The sequence below is a fragment of the Agelaius phoeniceus genome, chromosome 2, assembly GCF_051311805.1.
Source record: "Agelaius phoeniceus isolate bAgePho1 chromosome 2, bAgePho1.hap1, whole genome shotgun sequence".
In the NCBI taxonomy this organism is placed as follows: Eukaryota; Metazoa; Chordata; class Aves; order Passeriformes; family Icteridae; genus Agelaius; species Agelaius phoeniceus.
Window position 1 is genome coordinate 2,945,833 of NC_135266.1, and position 15,308 is coordinate 2,961,140.

The following is a 15,308-nucleotide window of genomic DNA, read 5'->3' on the forward strand; positions in this document are numbered from 1 at the left end:
ACAACAGTATGGTGTGATTGTCTGATATCCTAAAAAATATAAAACTCTGATGGATGACTGGCATGGAAAGGAGGAGGAATGGGTGGCTGGGAAGTGAAGTATCCCCAAGGACAGTCACAGCTGCCTGGTCAGTCTTATTGAACAGGTTCTTTCTAAGTCTCAAGGCAAACACTATGGATTTATCAGTGCTTTTCTGTGCATAAGAGGAGCGCAGAAGAGGAAGAAACAAAGCAGCCTTTTATTTTTTTTTTAAACTCTGCAGCAATCCGTAGATGCTTGGCTGAGATGGGCTAATATTAAAAAGAAAGCACATTGTCGCACTCTTCCCACACCTCTGAGCTACAGACTGAGCCCTCCAGAAGAGACAGCACTCCCTAACATCTGACTGGAGCACATTGGCTTTCCCTGTGCCAAGAGGAGGATGGAAATGGTTTCAACACCTTGCTTTAAAAACGCTGTGAGCAAAGATTAACAAAAAAAAAACTCCCCAAAAAAACCAGAACAGAAGAAGGCGGCTTATATTTGGAGCTCAAATTGTGATTTACACTGACAATTTCAGTGGTAAGCAATTTCATTGCTTTACTTTTTAAATTTTTAAAATTTAGAGGTTTTTACCTCTTAGCTGTCCCTGAGGTTATTAATTACCTGGAGCACAGCAAAGCACCAGCAGCTCTGGCAGCACTGCCCATTCTCCCTTTCCCATCTCTAAAAGCAAGATATGCTCTGAAAGTAGGAGATAAAAGCCTTCCTCTTTTCCTTTCCTTTTCCTTTTCCTTTTCCTTTTCCTTTTCCTTTTCCTTTTCCTTTTCCTTTTCCTTTTTCTTTCCCTTCCTTTCCTTTCCTTTCCCTCTCTTCTTTTTCCCTTCCTTCCCTTTTCCCTTTCCCAGTTTCCCCATTCCCCTCACTGTTCCACATCCCATTGTGATTCCTCACCACTCACAAATCCCAGTCCTTCCCCAGATCCTCCCCCCAGCACATTCTGCTGTTTCAGTTCCCCAACATCCCTGGCTATATTTAGCCAATTTATCTAACTGAGTAGGGGAAAAAAAAAATCCTTTACTTTCTGTAGGGAATACCAGCAAAGCAGCAAATATTGCCATGGCAACGAGCCTCTCAATCCATCAGGCTCCTGCAGTATCTAATACACAATCTGGAAGGCAGGGACTGGCATGGAAAAATGAACATAACATATTGGCACTTCAGGATTTAATATCCCTTCCCAGTGACCTTAATTAGCTCACCTTATTTGGGGTAATTATCCAATTTTGGAGAGAAACTTCTCTTTTATTTGGCTTTCCCGAGGAAAGCCAATGTGTGATCTGCCTTCATTAAAATGCAACTTTTGACTTTTTCCCCACAAACATGCCACAAAATGGGAGTTTCTATAGTAACACACAATGCAGGCTCAATTTGAAATTATAATCTTTTGATAAAAATGAGTTTCCCCCAGCCCCCTTCTCTATATATTTCCTTTTTCTTAAAAATTTGGTTTTGCCACTCTGCTTTACCTCTTCTCTGTTCCTAAGGAAGTTTGAAAAGAGTTCCTTAAAATGAAAAAGCACTGCTGAACTTAAAATTACACATTCCCACCCCTCATTTTCATTTGTACATTATAAATTTTATATCATTTGGTAACTTTTTCACCTCGTCTTATCTTCAATTATTAAATTTGTTTGCTATGACTGTTTTATCCCATGGGAAAAAGAGAAGTGCACTGCAAGGATTGTTAGAAAGGCCTTATCAAGTTTAGTGATAGGCCTTGGGTTTTTGGGTTTTTTTAGACAGATTCTGTTATGGGATCTGTTTATCATTCATTCAATTAAAAAATTTTAAAAGAAATTAATCCCTGATCAGAGTCAATAACATTTAAGAAGCATTTCCAGGCATTCTGCTGCTGAGTGGGAAGATGCAGATCAATAAAATCTTCTGTCAAGGCTTTGGAAGTGGAATTGGGAGGGAAGGAAAAGAGAAGAGTTTGATTGGAGCTGGGGTGTCCAAAATAGGATCTTGCAGGAGCAAAATGTTTCATGGAGACCCAACCTGGCCTTAAAGTTTTCCAGGAAATCCACAACTTTTCTGGATAAACTCTTGTTCCCTGATGTACCTGACTAGCAATCAATGAGGTCACACTGCACTGGGATCAACCTCTCAAATTTATTGGGATAAAGAAATAATTTTGATAAAGAATAAATTAAATAAATAAAATAACTCTTGTTCCCTGATATACCTGACTAGCAGTCAGTGAAATCATACCTCACTGAGATTTACCCACTCAAATCTATTGGGATAAATAAATAATTTAGCAGTGTTCATGAACCTCTCCCTTTCCTTTTCATGTTCTGATCATGGGCACCTGATCAAATTAGGAGGCAGAGAAACAGTAGGAGTTTTTCTGTTCACTTTCAGGGGGTTTGTATGGTGCTTTTCAAGATTTCACTTTGAAACATTACAGCCCAGCACACATGATTGAATGGATTCTAAAAATACACAGCCTTCACCCACAAATTAGTGCACCAGCATGAGTTACTTGTGCCTTAAATAGTAATACTCCCCTAAATAATAATGTTATCACTAAAAAGAGACTCAACTGCATGCAAGAGCAATATGCCATAGAAAGCTAACTTAGCAGGAGGTCTGGAGATAGTTCTGTTCTGCTTTATTAAAAAAAAAAAAAAAAAAAAAGAAGAAGAAAATTTGCCAGTACACCATCCAGGAGATCTCAGAGGAAATTATTCTTTACCTGTCATTAAAAGAACTACTCAAACAATACTAAAACACAGAACACAAGAAGAAATTTAAACTGCCACCCAAACTGTCAAGTGAAAGTATAGGTTTTAAACCTCAACAAAAATGTGCCATTTCTAAGGACAGGGAGTGATGTTGTTTGTTGTCCTTTGGTTTGCAGGTAGGTGAGCAAATGTTTCATGACACATGACATGACTTCATTGTGTAGGATCCCAGGAGAAACAGAGGAATCCTGTGATGTAGAGAGAGCAGGCTCAGCCTGACAATGATAAATATGTCAGACAGTGACAATCATTGTGTGATTTAGCTCTTGTGAATGAAGGAAAATGGTAATTGAAAGTGTCATGATTTGGAAGCACAATCGTCTCCCCATCACTCATCCTGAGGCAGTGGGAGGAGAATGCAGCTTCCCTTTGTTCCATGGGTGAAGTGGGAGCTGCCTGAAGCCATGGAGGGACACTTGGAGTCAGACAGGAGGCTCAGATCTGACCTCCCAGATCCTGGAATCTCAGAGTCCTTAAGGCTGGAAAAGTCTTCCAATGTCACAAAGTCCAAGCTGTGCTGTCACCTTGTCCCCAGCCCAGAGCACTCAGTGCCACCTGCAGGGGACACCTGCAGGGCTGGGCACTGCAAAGCTCCCTGGGCAGCCCCTGCCAAGGCCTGAGCTCCCTTTCCATGGGCAAATTGCTGCTGCTGTCCAAGCTGAGCCTGCCCTGGCCCAGCCTGAGGCCGTTCCCTCTGCTCCTGTCCCTGTGCCCTGGGAGCAGAGCCCGACCCCCCCGGCTGTGCCCTCCTGGCAGGGACTTGTGCAGAGCCACAAGGGCCCCTGAGCCTCCTTTGCTCCAGCCCCAGCCCCTGCCCAGCTCCCTCAGGGATTCTGCAGCCCCTGCCCAGCTCCCTCAGGGATTCTGCAGCCCCTGCCCAGCTCCCTCAGGGATTCTCCAGCCCCTGCCCAGCTCCCTCAGCCCCTCCTGGGGCTCCAGCCCCTTCCCAGCTCCATTCCCTGCCCTGGACATGCTCCAGCCCCTCCAGGGCTCTCCTGCACTGAGGATTTCAGGTGCCTCAGCACCTCAGTGGTGTCAGGGGGCAAGGAGAAGTGCACCTATCTGAGGAACTTTACCACCACCTGTGTCTGCCCTGGGTTTTATTTTGGATGAACTTTTCTGTTTTGCACTATTTTTCTTAAAGGGATGTGCATTAATAAATGTACTTATGGAGTGTGAGGATGGCCAAGTGGGGGGAGTTCAGCAAAGAACAACCAGGACTGCAGGCTCTGGGTGCTGATTTGGATTATAAAATCTAACAGGGTGATTAGAGAGAGGTTCTGCAAGCTGGCAAATGTTTGAAGAAGGGAGATAGGGGAATTATTTAGGAAGAAAGAGCAATCTCTCATTACGTGGCAGAATTTCAGTGCAGTGCCAACAGTGAGGATCAGCAGGTGAACACAGCTGTGTCCTCCTTTTCCTGCAGAGAGAGAAACCTGTGAGACATTCCTGGGCAGGAGCAGCAAAGAGAGGAATGCTGAAATCAGGGATTGACTGATTTGGAGGAGCAGAACAGCCCCATTGCCCAACCCCTGGCTCTGAAAACAGTGCTGGGCTCCCTCAGAAGGGGACAGATCTTGCAGGTCTCTGCCTTCTTGTTTGTTTATATTTTAACAGCTCTCTCACTGTGGGGAATGACTCTCACTGGAGTCTTTCTGGTTTTCTCCTCCATGTAGTTCAGGATATTTTATGGTGAAAGGAATAGTGGTAAATAAAGTTAGAAGAGGCTGAGCTGTGAGTATGGACAGTCACTCAGCAATAACACTTGGAATTAATGTGTTCTGTGCACACACTTCCATGCATTATTTGCCTTTAATATGGGTAATATTGTCCCTGTTATCCCCTGACAAATGTTTGGAGAGCAATGAAGGCAGGTGAAAAATACAGAGAGAACATAGTCCAGCTTCAGGGATTAATTTAATACCTGATTAAAAGGCAATTAAAAGACATCTGTCCAAAACACCCTGAAAAAACCTTTCTCTCATTGTTTATATTGGAAAGTGCAACTGGGCCCTTTTCCCAATGAAGTTGGACATTTCTCTTTCACATCAAATAGTTTATCTTGCCATGCTCTATGATATTTTCCAGTCATCGATTTTGGACACCTTTTCAAACAATTTTCAAAGTCTAGGGTTTTAAAAATCCAATACTTTATGGTACTACATGTTTAACAGCTGTACTTATACATCTCAAATGCTTTATTTTTTTCTGGTTTGTTTTTCCCTTAGCTGTTGACCAGCATTCTTTGCTGTCTCTCACATTCTATTTCCTAGAACTAAAATCCATTGTGGTCTTTTCTCTGCTTGATAAGGCTGATCCAAGAGAGAAAGGCTTCTACAGCTTTCAGAAACATTGATCCTTTTTTTCACCCTTGAATTTGACTCATCTGCTCTCTGTGGAGACAATTGATTAGACATTTTTAATGACTATTTTTTTATCCTGAGTGAGTATGAACTCCCTGCTCTTTATAGGTGGGAGCTGCACTTCCAGCACTGTGCAATGTTCACCTCTCCAGCTGAAGAAGTTGGTTGGCACCTCTGGAAGATTGAAGTGGATTTTAAATAAAATCCACAGGAAAAGCTCTGCATTAGAAGAGCCTTTAAATTATGAAACCGAGCCCCAAATAGAATCATGGAATGGTTTGGGCTGGGAGAGACCTTAAAGATCATCCAGTGCCACCCCTGCCATGGGCAGGGACACCTTCCACTGTCCCAGGCTGCTCCAAGCTGGATTTGAGCACTGCCAGGGATAGTGAGAGGGCAATTCTCCCTGGCCCACAATTGAACATACACTTATTATTTGGGTGTGATGAGAAAATGATGTCTCAGTAAAGGCTTAAACCATTTAATTGACATTTTTGACCAAGGTCCTCAAAATCTGATCCTTAAAATCTGAAGTGACTTCAGCTTTCATGATTAAATTTCTACACATGCTTAAATTAATTATAATTTCCAACCTCCCAGGCATATATTTGCCCTCTGAAGAAAATTTCATTCCTGAGTGTATCTCATACCACAACTCATCCACAGTCACAAATTTTCCCTTCAGAAGATGTTGGTGCAATAGGACCATGGATTGGGATTGTAGAGAGCACTGTCCTGGGAAGCTGGGAAAGTGTTTTGTCTAAAAGTGCTTTATCTTTGTACCTAAACAACTTTGATGCAGCAGGGAATGAAATCCCACCTTGTGCTGGGAAGGATGGGACTGGAAAACCCAGCTTGACTCTGCTGTGGGCCCCAGGAATGCAAAGAACATTGAGAATGTTTAAATAGTGGCAGCCTGACTGCAGCCTCTATTTTAGAAGTGGGTGATTTAGCAATGGGTGACCTGGAGCTAATAAAAAGAAAGGAAAATATATATAAAAGTGGAAGGAACAGGAAATACTCTGTTTCAAGGAGAAGTGGTCCAGTGTAGCTTATATGTAATCACCGTTCCTAAATAGAAAACCAGAAAACCAGAAATTTTTACTTCATTTATAATTCAGCTCTTGGTTATCTCATCCCTGAGATTTGGAATTTAATTTTCACAAAGATTTTTAGCTTAGCCAAGGAATATTAGCAGTGCTATCAAAATTTAATATGTTTTTTTGAAAAATCCAAGCTTCTAGAATCAAATGACTTTGTGAGAGTCTTGGTTTTCATTTGGGGAAAAAACCAACCAATTTTTGTCCTTCACACTTGCAGAGAAAAGGTAAAGATAAGACCCTTAAAAGCTCAGAAAATGCCAAGAAAATGCTCTTCACAATGTTATATACCCATGACTGGAAAAGCTGTCAGTCATCTTCCTGCCTAAGACAAGTTTCCTTTGTTAATTATTGCATAAATAAGTTCACAGCTCTTCTAGGCCCCTGTCAGTGCATCACTGAGACAATAAAATTCTTGCTTTCCTGCATAATGAACCCCTGCTTTAGAATTTGATTCTCCCCTCAAACCTGACCTTTGCCTCAAAGAATAAACTGTTTTTTTCATTTAATAACAGCAGTGTTCTTTCTGTACTTTTGATTGTATGCATCAGCTAATTTCTGCTGAAACAAGCAAAACAACAACAATAATAAAATCATACATATTCTGGTTACTTGTAATTCAAATTTGACCAAAGATTTAGGGAGTTAAGTTGGAAATAAATGTTATCAACCTACATAAACAGTGTGGAATCAACAATAATTAGATGTATCACTTCCATCTGTAGCTTAATATTTGGTACAAAACTTCTTTTCTAGTAATAACTGTAACAACAGAACATGAGATAAGGAAAATGCATATTGTGGGAAAACCAGCCTTCCTATTCTGCTCTTGGCACACCTCAAAAAAAAAAAAAGGATAACCAGAGGATATCTGGATATTTTCAAAATAAATTACTCCCCCAAGCACAGGCAAATGTTTTTCTTGAATAACTTTTCCAAGTGTTTTGGAAGTTTTGCTTTTGAATTTTGCACTTTGTAACAAATGGGTGGCACTTGATACCAGTGTAAAACGTTGAACTGGAAGTTTGTCCTTAGAAATGTTTTCTGAGAGGGAATAATCAGGGCTCTGGAGTGAGGAGATGAAAGCCAGGCTTTAGGATCAGCTCTCAAAGGCCTGGTTCTGTACCTGCACAAGGGGCTGTGCCCACCCAGGGCAGCATTGCTGCACCACTGACTGCTGGTGTGGGCATGAAAAGGTTAAAATCACAGAATCATAGGATGGCCCTAAAGATCATCCCATCCCAGCCCTGCCATGGCAGGGACATCTCCCACCATCCCAGGCTGCTCCAATGTCCCCAGTGTCCAACCTGGCCTTGGGCACTGCCAGGGATCCAGGGGTGGAATTCCAGCCCAGCCCTGCCCACCCTGCCAGGGAACAATTCCTCATTGCCAAGATCCCATCCAGCCCTGCCCTCTGGCACTGGCAGCCATTCCCTGTCACTGTCATATTTTCTGGAAAAATCCCCTTGCCCAGGATTTCTTCTCCTGGGAAGATGAGAAGCCTCAGAGAAAAAACAATATCATCTCATTTGCTTCTCTCTGTTTCACTGCTTTGGAATGTGGCTGGAGATTGTTTACCAACAGGTTTGATTGGTTTCATGTGAATTGTTTTTACTTAATGACCAATCACCATCAGCTGTGTCAGACTCTGAGGAAGCAGTCAGAGTTTTTCATTCTCATTCTTGTTAAACCTTCTGTCTGTGTCCTCTTTCCTCAATATAGTTTTAGTATAGTATTCATATCATCATATCATATCATATCATATCATATCATATCATATCAAATCAGCCTTCTGAGAACATGGAGTCAGATTCTCATCTCTTCCCTTGTCCTGGGGACCCTCACAGACTCAACCATTCCCTGGGTGCTGTCCCTGCATGCCCTGGAAATTGTCTCTCTCCAGCTTTCCTGGGGCTCCTGCAGGCCCTGCAAGGCCACCCTGAGCTCAGCCCAAAGCTTCTCCTGTGCAGGTGAACAATCCCAGCTGTGCCAGCCTTTCCTCCCAGCAGAGCTGCTCCATCCCTCTGCCCATCCTGGAGCCTCCTCTGGGCTCTCTGCAGCAGCTCCAGCTCCTCCCTGGGCTGGGCCCAGGCCTGGGGTAGCTCTGCAGGTGGGGAATCACCTGAGCAGGGAATAGGGGCACACTCTCCCCCTAAATTCCTGCCAACAATTCTGTAGATGCAGCCCAGGAAACAGAACAAAAGGCAAAGATAAAAGGTGTAGTACTGGAGGGAAAAAGGTGGAAGTAGGAATTTTACAATGTCCTATAGCCAGAGAGAAGGTTAGATATGTATTTGCTGTAATGTCCCATACAGCAAACATTCTTACAGGTCATAAACCACTAATTCAAAATCATCAGAACTGCTCAAAAAATTAAATTCCAGACTGCCCTGGCACGTGTAAATCTGGAAATGCTGTGACTTTCAAGTAACTCAAAGCAGAAACATTTTTTCTCTATAAATTCTCCCTACAAGTCTGAGAGAGCAATAGGGGCACTTCAGGCTCAGACACCACAGACAAGAAAAAGAAACCTTTAGGGAAAAGCACTTCATGATAAACCAACTCTCTCCTGGGGTTTGTCTGCTCCTGAAATTCCTTCAGGTTGGCTAATATTCTTTCTACCCTCTCTGAGTAAAATTCATGGTATCCATAATTCAGAAGGTTTTATCTGGAGCCATCTGAGGTCTCAGTATTCATCATTTGGAAATACCTCCACGGACATTTGGAGCTCACATTTTTGTAACAAATGAAGGAACAGCCTTATTTTAAAGCAGCTCTGCTGCCTCTGGCTGTCCTCAGGCAGGTGTGTGTGTGGAGTGGCTGGGCAGCAGAGCAGAGCAGAGCTGGTCCCTGCTGAGTCCCTGCTGGGGGAGCAGATCTGAGCTGGGTGTCAGTGTCTGACACCCAGCCCTGCCCATTTCCCATCCCTTCCCAGCCTGGAGCAGCTTCCCTCTGCTCATGGCACCCCAGATCCACATTTCTGCAAAGCTGAGAACTTTGACAGCCTCACAATGACTTTTCTTAGAGACACCAACATATCTGGCTACTCACTAAACACCCTGTAGTGCTCATTCCACAAAGCATTCCCAATGAGGATCATTCCTGAGGACTGGAGAGTTCTGTAGAGGATATTTCTCTAAATAAATATTTTTTATTAGCCAAATAGGTCAGGATGAACACTTGATTCCTTCCTCTGCTGTTAAATATTTGCTCTCCTACCTTCCCTGCTGGGATTTAGCCATTTGCAGGCCTGGTGATGGCATTTGGGTTAAAAACGATCACTGGGGCATGGGGACCTTGAGAACAACAGGGAAAGAAGAAAACAAAAGTTGCAAGGAAAATAATTTCATTCTTGGCTTCCTGGATGTGCTCAGCTTTTAAGTATTCTGAGGTTATATGAGGAAAATTGACTAATTCAAGCCATAAAGAAATTTTAAAATGCATATGGATTTTAAGGCATTATAAAGGAATTCTTGGACAGTTCCCTGGGGCTCAGTGTAATTGTGGTGGCTTTCTATTAATTCTGTGCAAGAGTTGTAAAATAATAACTTGAGGCAAAGAGTGATGTTATTTGGTATTCATTTCTGCTTCTGTATCAGCTCTTAGGGACTATCCTGAAAAATTTAGCAGAACATTTCTTGCTAGTTTGTACTTTAACTGTTGTATTAAAATGATTTTCCCCCTCACTTTTTTTTTTTTAACTTTCAAGGAAAACAGATCTCAAGCATAAGACTCTGTCATGACACCTCATCTCTTTCCATCACCATAAAAGTTCTATGGAAAGAGGACAGAAAATAACAACAATGCATTTTTTTCCTTACCAATGTTCCCTTCAACGTGACAGAGCCTCTGAGAATGGAAATGCAAAATGTGACAAAAATACAGACTTATTCCTGCTGGCAAAAAAAAAACCCCAAAAAACAAAAACAGCCTTGGAACAACCTCTGCATCAGTGTTCCCTCAGTCTCCCTCTTGGTGTGTGGTGTGATGTGAATCTCAGGTCCAGGGGCTTTGATTAGAGCAGAAACATCCAGAAAATCTTTATGGAGGAGAAGGGGCAGTGAGCAGTGCTTGGCAACTTCAGCAGGGTGTTCTGAGAGAGAGAAAATACAGAGCAGTGCTGGGAAGGGGATTGATTTTTCCTGGGGCTGTGCAAAGAACAAAGGGAAGAGAGGAGAGCAGCTCTTGGGTGAAACAGGAAGGCAAGTAATAATTCTGTTATATTGGTACCATGATCAAGCCATTTCTCCAGGTCTCTGAAACCCTCTCAGGCCTTGAATGTCCTTCTTTATTTTCTCAGTTCCAAGAAAAAGGTCCTGCAGTCCAAGTCGAGGTCCATTTATCTACTTCATTTATCTCATTTTACTCTGCACCAGTTTTAAAATAAGTACTGCTGTACATTCCCTAAGAATTTTATTTACACCTTGCAACCCTGTCCAGGATTTATTAAAAATATTTTAAAATGCCACGAAATGATCTGATAATTTCATAAAAGCCTTGCATGAAGTATGAAAAAATCCTCACACAAAGCAGCAGTAAACCCTTTAAGCATCATTCTCTCTCAAAGTTAAATCAGATAAAATAATTGGCAGGACAAACACAGCGAAGGAACTGCACAGGGAATTTTTGGGGTTTCCCAATCAGTTACAAAGTGTTCTGGGCCTCTCCTCTGACTCCTCAGAGCACTCAGAGGGTCTGATTGCTTTCCCCTAACGCTTTTGGGCAATATTCCTTCACTTTGTTTCAGAAGGGTTGTGCAAAGTCCAGCAAGTCCCTAGTGAATTGGGAGATACTATTTATCTGCTTCCACCTTTGATAAGAGGTTCCTCCTTTGTTCCATCCATCAGGACATGATTACACATCAATCCAACATCCAGCAGCACCTGGTGGGGTCCTGGAATGCTTCTAGGGGTGACACTGAACATCCACAGGGATTAAAGGGATTAAATATTAAATTATATTGCACTAATACTATACTAAATTACATACTAAAGAGATACTACACTAAAGAATATTATACTAAAGAATACTAAAAAATCCCTTGTGAGTGAGAGAGCCAGGACACAGCTTTGACCCAACTGGCCAAGAAATTCAAACAACCTTCACCAGTGTCCAAGTAACCAATCACTTTGGGTAAACAATCCCCAGAACACATTCCACATGTGCAAAAACAACAGGAGCAGTGAACAGAGATAAGAATTGTTTTCTCTTCTTCTCTGAGCTTCTCACTGCCCTTCTCAGGAAAAATCCTGGGAGAAAGTTGTGTCTGCTGCTCTCTGTCTGTGAAGAGAGCTGTGGCCACAGTGGCACAGTCCTTTTTTGGGCCTTGCTAAATTGTAATTTTGTGATTTCCTCTGTTACCACCCTGGCTTGGCTGCACCATGGAGAAATACTTATATTTATTTATATATATATTTATACTTTTATATATATACTGCAGCAATATAAAATCAGAGAATCCCAGAAGAGTTTGGGTTGGAAGTGACCTTAAAACTCCTCCAGTGCCACCAAGGACACTTCCACTGTCCCAGGCTGCTCCAGCCCCAGGGTCCAACCTGGCCTTGGGCACTGCCAGGGATCCAGGGACAGCCCCAGCTGCTCTGGGAATTCCATCCCAGCCCCTGCCCACCACCCTTGGCAGGAGGGTTGGAACAAGAAGATCTTCAAGATCTCCCAGGCCTGCTGCACCTTTTGGTGGGATTGGCTGTTTCTGACATTGAAGTAATTTTTTGATAGCTTGTAGTGGTGGCTCTGCCCTGCAATGAGATGGGTAAGGAGATACAGGGAATGATTTCAAAAGGTAACAAAGGGTTTGGGGGAGTAAAAAGTCAGGGAAGTGCTGCCCTAGGAACAAGCTTTCTGTACAGAAGCAGGAAAAAGTAACTGGAAAGAAATTTCGGACATAAACACGTTGTGCATACCTGTGTTTCTGTCATTCTGTAGTCTCTGGCTAAGCACAGTGAAATATTTCTCCCTTTTGAGTCAATTCATTTAAGCTTCCATGAGCTTTGGAGCTGATAAATTTTGGGTAAGAGGCAGTGGTCTCCCAGGATTTCACCCTAAATGGTCTCCAGATTGTGTCCACTAATGAATCATCCAGCCTGAATCTCTCAGCCACAAAAGCTTACAGCCACTACTCCATTACCTAGATCCCCAAATATGGCAAAAATACCAAGTACTTATTGCTGGGCACACATTTAACACAACACAAACCTCTCACAAACCAGAGAAACCAACTGAAAGCTTTCCAGATACATCTCTGGCCATGATTCCTGTGGGATGAATGTGGCACAGGCAACAATCCTGAATAATTGCACTGGATTTAGAGTGACCTTCTGTAAGCTTGTAAAGGAACACATGAATCAAGTAAATTAGGCACTTATTAAATCCACAATTAGTTACATTCTATTAAAAAAAAAAAACCCCTCAGGCTTACAAAGTCAAACATGGAGCAGGTTCTTTGCTGGATTTAAGCCCAAATAGATGTGATTTAAGCAGTGCATGAAGAAAATAGCAGCCCTTGTTCTGGGGATTCCTATTTTCTTTTGCTTTATTTTTTTTTAGGAGTGGAATGATTCATGATGAATTTGGGAGTGAAGAGAGGGCTGAATGAGATCCCTGGATGCAAGCACTGCGTTCTGGGTTTGTGGCTTTATGAGAGGGAGGGGGACAGATGGAAAAAGAAAGTGGTTGAACTTCCTATTTGTACTCACTCATCGACTCTGTCAATTTGGCCATCTCTGTTTCTCTTTGGGGCTTCTCCTGGGGGAACAGACAAAATGAAAAACAAATATATATATATATATATATGTAATAGAGAAATAGAAATACACCTGAGTGCAAGTGGCAATGTGAGGGGAGGACATTCATCCATTATATACTTCTATTTTATTTAGGGATTTAACTTCACTCCTAAATAGCCTGAACCTCTGTGGGCTTTTTTTTTTTCCCTTGTAATTTCTCAATTTTTTCTACTATGAAGTGTGAAGCTTGTATTTATTTATCTGTGTGTATCTAGCTGGAGAAATTGAAATTATTCAATCAAAGTGATAACAGAGGAGGAAGTCCTCCCCACTTTTTCACTCTCTGCTAAAATACTCCAGTGTGTTAGGCCTTCCTGACAAAAGAGCAACCCACAAACCTCTTACAGTGCAGGAAAAAAACACTTATTTGGAAATAAATAGATTTTCTATGGGAGCTGGAGTGTGTGGTGTGGCACTGGGCTGATGCTGAGATGAACTGAGGTACTTGAGAGACTCCCAAGCAAAACTGCTGGTCTTTGTTTCTTGTTCCTTGCATTATTTTCTTTTAATTTAATTTTTTTTTCATTTCAGATATTTGTAGCTGAGACAGAAACTTGGTCAGTCAAGAGCCCTTGAATTTGGTGAAAATCCAATGTCTCAAAGCATAGCTCAGCCAGAGCTGTGGAGGCTGGGCCCAATCTCCTGATTTCAGAGGCAAAGTTTGGGCTGAATGAAAACTGCAAAGCCTGTGAAACTCCAATGAAGTGGTTTTGAGAGGATGTGGTGAGGCTGTTGTGACCCCTCTGTGACTCCCCACCCCTCCACCTGTGTCAAGGCTGTGAGAGTGGCTCTCCTGAGTCACAGGTGAGCAGATCACAGCTCTTCATTCCTCAAAAAAACCTCAGTAAGGGAAATGTGACTTTAATGGGCAGTATCCCCAAACAGGAGCTCCTCATCTCAGCTCCGGGACATGGTGCAGGGTTTTGGTGACCTTCAGAAGCTGCTGGAGTGGCTGGGGACAGGACTCAGTGTGGTGACATCTCCCTTTGACCGGGTCTGTGCTAAAAACGGCACCAGGGAAAGGCACAGGCTGAGAATTCCCAGAATTCCCAGACTCCCTGGGTTGGAAGAGACCTTCAAGACCATCGAGTCCAGCCCAGCCCCAACCCCTCAACTGAACCCTGGCACCCAGTGCCACATCCAGGCTTTGTTAAACACACCCAGGCATGGGGACTCCACCACCTCCCCGGGCAGCCATTCCAGAACTTTCTCACCCTTGCTGGAAAAACCTTTTCCCTGCTCTCCAGCCTGGATTTCCCTTGGTGCAGCTGGAGGCTGTGTGCTCTGGTTGTGTCAGTGCTGCTGGAGAAAGAGCCCAGGGCCAGCTGAGCCCAGGCCCCTTTCAGGAGCTGTGCAGAGTGAGGAGGGCAGCCCTGAGTCTCCTTTGCTCCAGGCTGAGCACCCCCAGCTCCCTCAGGGCTTCCTCACAGGGTTTGTGTTCCATTTGCCACAAATTGTAGCTGCCAGGTGTTATTTGGCAGGACAATGGGGTTTTCCAAGGCCCTTTGGGTGTGACATGAACAGACCCTGCTGCAGGGGTGCCAGGCTGATCAAGGGCAGGATTATTTCCTAACTCCAGAGGACCTGAGGTCTGCCCACCTCTACTTCAGAATTCCAGAATCCCTGAGGTTGGAAATGCTCTGCAAGGTCACTGAGGCCAAGATCTGCCCCATGGGCACCTTGTCCCCAGCCCAGAGCACTCAGTGCCACCTGCAGGGGACACCTGCAGGGCTGGGCACTGCAAAGCTCCCTGGGCAGCCCCTGCCAAGGCCTGAGCTCCCTTGCCATGGGCAAATTGCTGCTGCTGTCCAAGCTGAGCCTGCCCTGGCCCAGCCTGAGGCCGTTCCCTCTGCTCCTGTCCCTGTGCCCTGGGAGCAGAGCCCGACCCCCCCGGCTGTGCCCTCCTGGCAGGGACTTGTGCAGAGCCACAAGGGCCCCTGAGCCTCCTTTGCTCCAGCCCCAGCCCCTGCCCAGCTCCCTCAGGGATTCTCCAGCCCCTGCCCAGCTCCCTCAGGGATTCTCCAGCCCCTGCCCAGCTCCCTCAGCCTCCCCTCACAGCCTCTCCTCTCTCCTAAATACCTTATCCCAGTCCTGGCTTTTATCTGGTACAAAATCCTCAAGAAATATTTTCTACACCAAAATGCCACTACTGGCACTTCACAAAGTTGGACTTCTACTGAAAAAAAAAGGAAAAGGCTCAAATGTCACAGTAATAGGAACTAATGGCATTCATGAAGCAAGCAGATAATGCTT

At 43.7% G+C, this 15,308-nt stretch overlaps 1 protein-coding gene and 1 long non-coding RNA gene across 3 annotated transcripts in view; both read right to left on the reverse strand.

Annotated features, from left to right (window-relative positions):
• The window catches only part of LOC143696637 (uncharacterized), a 268,836-nt gene that overhangs the window by 244,210 nt on the left and 9,318 nt on the right, over window positions 1–15,308 (reverse strand). The window lies entirely within an intron of this gene.
• KCNJ6 (potassium inwardly rectifying channel subfamily J member 6) overlaps window positions 1–15,308 on the reverse strand; it is a 172,085-nt gene that overhangs the window by 101,960 nt on the left and 54,817 nt on the right. The window contains exon 2 of one of the 2 annotated variants that reach the window (XM_077193198.1): window positions 12,966–13,014. The exons of the other annotated variant lie outside the window; for it this stretch is intronic. Within the exon in view, the coding sequence (XP_077049313.1) occupies window positions 12,966–12,990 (25 nt within the window). The 5' untranslated portion in view covers window positions 12,991–13,014. The remainder of the gene's footprint in view (window positions 1–12,965; window positions 13,015–15,308) is intronic. 2 annotated transcript variants of the gene reach the window in all.